General features: G+C 51.8%; 1 protein-coding gene across 1 annotated transcript; it reads left to right on the top strand.

Annotated features, from left to right (window-relative positions):
- The first annotated feature begins 1,727 nt into the window (after nucleotides 1-1,727).
- LOC117380929 (uncharacterized protein C11orf87 homolog) lies at nucleotides 1,728-3,735 on the top strand. The gene is made up of 2 exons (XM_055226561.1): nucleotides 1,728-2,082; nucleotides 2,336-3,735. The coding sequence occupies exon 2, from the start codon at nucleotides 2,377-2,379 to the stop codon at nucleotides 2,935-2,937; it is 561 nt and encodes a 186-aa protein (XP_055082536.1). The 5' UTR covers nucleotides 1,728-2,082; nucleotides 2,336-2,376; the 3' UTR covers nucleotides 2,938-3,735.
- The last annotated feature ends 218 nt before the right edge of the window (nucleotides 3,736-3,953 follow it).

The raw sequence follows: 3,953 nt of genomic DNA, 5'->3' as shown, positions 1-3,953 counted from the left end.
TTCTTCTACTGCGCACGGGAGCTGCGCTCTGCACCGCCCCTCTTGGGCAGTGAAGTGATAGTGCAACTGAAATGTGATAGATTTCATTAGCCCGCGTGTGCCAGGCCGTATCACACTGTGCCTACTTTGTACCAAATTCTTAAGTGTCATAATTTCAAACACCTCCCACTAATGCATATGCTGTTAGGGTTTTTTTTTGTTTTTTGTTTTCCAAAAGGAGCTGCGGATAATCATGCTCGCCTAGTTGCTTCACTGTTCCAGGGGATACGTAGACCGATGTGGGCTACTTAAAAGAGAAGGCCTATAATTCTCCAGATATTCCAGTTGCCCACAGGTACAAAGTCACACTGCCATTACTCAGGGATTTGGTGGCGCTGTCCATGGTGCTGACGGCTCCAGCGCGTCCTGCGGTCTGTATTGGACAAACGTGTCTCTGCATAAGGAGGACAGACCCCGCCCCTGTCCAGTGTCCCTGTGTCTCAGTCTAAGGAGGACAGGCCCCGCCCCTGTCCCAACTCTGTCCCAGTTTGAACTAAACCAGGTCCCATGGCTCCTGCTTTGAATAGAAACACAAGGGAATTGCTGGTTTACTTTTTCTCACACAAGGCTGTCATATCAATCATCATTCAGGACTAAACCAGGATTGAACCAAGTCTACATTACGGACTAAACAAGAACTTAACCAAATCTACATACAAGAATAAACCTGGACTAAACCAAGTGTACATTTACTACTAAACCAAACCAACTAAACCAGGACTAAACCAAATCTATATTCAATACTAAACCTAGACTAAACAGGAACAAACCAAATCTACATTAATAACTAAACCAGGACTGTACCAGGACCAAACCAGGATTAAAGCAAGACTAAACCAGGCTTAAATCAGGACCAAACTAAGTCTACATTTAGGATTAAACCAGGACTAAACTGGGACTAAACCAGGACTAAACCAGGATCAAACTAGGATAAAACTAGGATTAAACCAGGACTGAACCAGGACTAAACCGGGACTAAACCGGGACTAAACCAGGACTAAATTGGGAACAAACCAAGTTTCTATTCAGGACTATACCAGGACTAAACTAGGACTAAACCAGGACTAAACCATAACACAGACCAGTGTTTTATCAATCACTCTCTTCTTGTTCTTTAAAATAAATTGTAATTATTTTTTGCACTATATTTCATAGTATAGCCCAGCCCACTGTCCTATGAGGAAAGTGCAGCACCAGGTGAGGATTATCTGCTGAAGTAAAGCCCCAAACACAATGATATACAAACTGTAGTTTTAAAGCAGAGCATTGGACCTGTGTGAGACCGCCTTTAACTTGAGTATAAAGTATAAAGCTCACTGGCCTACACAAGGCTTTGGCCTTGGTGTGGTGCCAGCTTTCAGATGACATCATCTTTACACAGACACAGAGATCAGGGCCAGTTTATCTTGTACATGTTACAATGTTACAATGTTAGAATATATTCTGTATAATGTGTGGCATGGCCTGTGCGAGGTCGTTTGAAATGGCCGTTTCATCATTTGTGGATTTATCTTTTGGATATTTCTTATGAAAATACATTGAGCAAATGATCAGTACTGAAACACTGGCTCCTGCTCAATCTGGGAGTGACATAATCACGTCCTATTACGTCTTGTTTTCCTGGCCCCGGGCCGCACTGGAGGATCGAAGCTCGTGAGTTTCTTTTGTTTTCTTGGGGTCCGGTTCCACCTCGGGTAAGACAGTGGTCTCCCCTGCAGGTCTGCCCCGGGAAAAGCCTTAGGACCAGAGAGGTTGAATGAAAGAAAGAGAAGAAGGAGAGCCCCTAACCCCCTCCCACACACAGCGGTCAGCTGACCGAGCATCAGCGCGTGCCTCACGGACAAACGTGCCTCCCATGATTCCGAGGGGGTCCGCAGCAGTCTGACCACACCCACCTGAGCGAGCGCACAGCGCGGCTCTAGAGGAGCAGGATGGAGCCCGCACTCTCTCTGTGAAGGGCACCTCTACGGGACGCTCCACGACGCTCTGTGTCTCACGCGTCACTCTGCCGCCGCGCTCTGCCGCCTGCACGACGCTTACCAGGTAATGCCTTTGTCTCTGAGCGGGTGCACTAGCCCAAGATTCGGTACAGAATAGCGAAGGGAGGGAAGCCGCTGTGCTAAACCGGGCCTCGGAGCCATAGAACCGAGCGCGTTACCGAGAGCTGAGCTATGCTTTATCAATTCACTCCGTGCCCCTGACGTTGAGCAGAGACAGGGGCCGGATCGTGCCTGGTGCTCTATATCCTGCATGTATTCACGTGTGTGTGTGCGTGTGTGCGTGTGTTGTGTCGCAGGTATGCTCCCAGGCTGACGCTGTGACGCGGGGGACACGGACATGGCGGCCAGGGGCCACGCCACGGGGCCAGCGGAGTCTCATCGCTGCACCGGGACCAACAACGGAACGTGCGCAGAGCAGCTCAGCGTCTTCCCGCCCTTCTCCTCCACGCTCGCGCTCATTGTGCTGGTGCTCGTGCTCGTTGGGATCATTCTGGTTTCCTTGGCAACCTTCCATTTCCACAAGAGGAAGCTCCGTAAAAGGAAAATCCTGCGCGCACAGGAGGAGTACGAGCGCGACAGGCGCAGCCCCGCGCGCGCCTCCGGTAACGAGCTCGTGAGACCTTGTGTCATTGTTCGCCCCCTCAGATGTGAAGAGAAACCAAGGGCCCCCCCCAACGAGGGCCAGGGGCTCAACACCGCCAAGGGCCAGGGTCACTCCACCGAAGGCCAGAGCCACCCAACCGAGGACCAGGGCCACTCCACCGAGGACCAGGGCTCCTCCTCCTGCGAGGGCCAAGGCTCCAGTGAGGCCCCTAACGAACCCCACAACATAGCCCCCAATGAGGCCCCCAACAAGGCCCCCAGCGAGGGTCCCAACGAGACCCCCAGTGACTGTTGACGCGACTTCAGGGAAAACAGAACAGCAATAACCCGGCACAACACCCCACGGCTGCCTGCACCTCCAGATCTGTAGACCTGAGGACCTGATTTAGACCAGACCCATGTCCCTATAGACCCATGTCCCTATAGACCCATGTCTCTCATAGACCATTCTCCCTCACAGACCCATGTCCCTATTAACCTGATCAGAGCCAGGACCGGCTCTGCCCAAACCAGGTCCTCCAGGTCTTCGGCCTTTATAGAACTGCTCTTGTACATTTCTGTTCTTCCAGCCTACTCCTCGCTGGTCCAGGTCTGGTCCCGTTCCAGTCCAGGTCCAGTCCAGGTCCGCTCCTTATCTGGTCTCGGTCTGATCCTGGTCTTGTTCTGGTCTGGTCTAGTCCCAGTCTGGTCCCGGTCTGGTCTGGTCCCGGTCCGGTCCCTGTCTGGTCCCGGTCTGGTCCTGGTCCGCTCCTGGTCTAGCTCCAGTCTGATCCCGGTCTGGTCCCAGTCCTGGGCCAGTCTTGGTATGGTGTGGTGGGGGACAGTGCTGTGGGTTGGTGGCATGTGTTCATATAGTGTTAGTGGTAGGCAGCAGAGGCTGCGTAGGCTTTAGCATATATCCTGCTTTAGTGTCTCAGACACGTGTAGCTCCTATAGCCTGACAGGACCTATAGTTATGCACATTTACTACTCTGTACATATGTGATTATTCTATACATCATGTGTCATATAGAGCTCTTCCAGCCCCTACACCTGTCATGTCATCTCTGGCCTTATCAAATATGTACGCTTTATAATAAACAACTGAGGAAAGACTACTAAGCGTGTCCGTGTAAGTCTGCACTAGAACTACACAGAAGCACACACACCACTGCACACCTCACACACCGCCGCACACCACACACACACACCACACACACACACCACACACACCGCCGCACACCACACACACACACCACTGCACACCACACACACCGCCGCACACCACACACACACCACTGCGCACCGCACACACCACACACACACACACAC

The sequence above is a fragment of the Periophthalmus magnuspinnatus genome, chromosome 14 (assembly GCF_009829125.3).
Source record: "Periophthalmus magnuspinnatus isolate fPerMag1 chromosome 14, fPerMag1.2.pri, whole genome shotgun sequence".
NCBI classification, from domain to species: Eukaryota; Metazoa; Chordata; class Actinopteri; order Gobiiformes; family Gobiidae; genus Periophthalmus; species Periophthalmus magnuspinnatus.
The sequence above is the reverse complement of the archived record's forward strand: the minus strand, read 5'-3'. Positions and strand labels throughout refer to the sequence as shown.

Excerpts from the sequence above, each read along its gene's own strand:
- LOC117380929 (XM_055226561.1), top strand. The coding sequence starts at position 2,377 with ATGGCGGCCAGGGGCCACGCCACGGGGCCAGCGGAGTCTCATCGCTGC.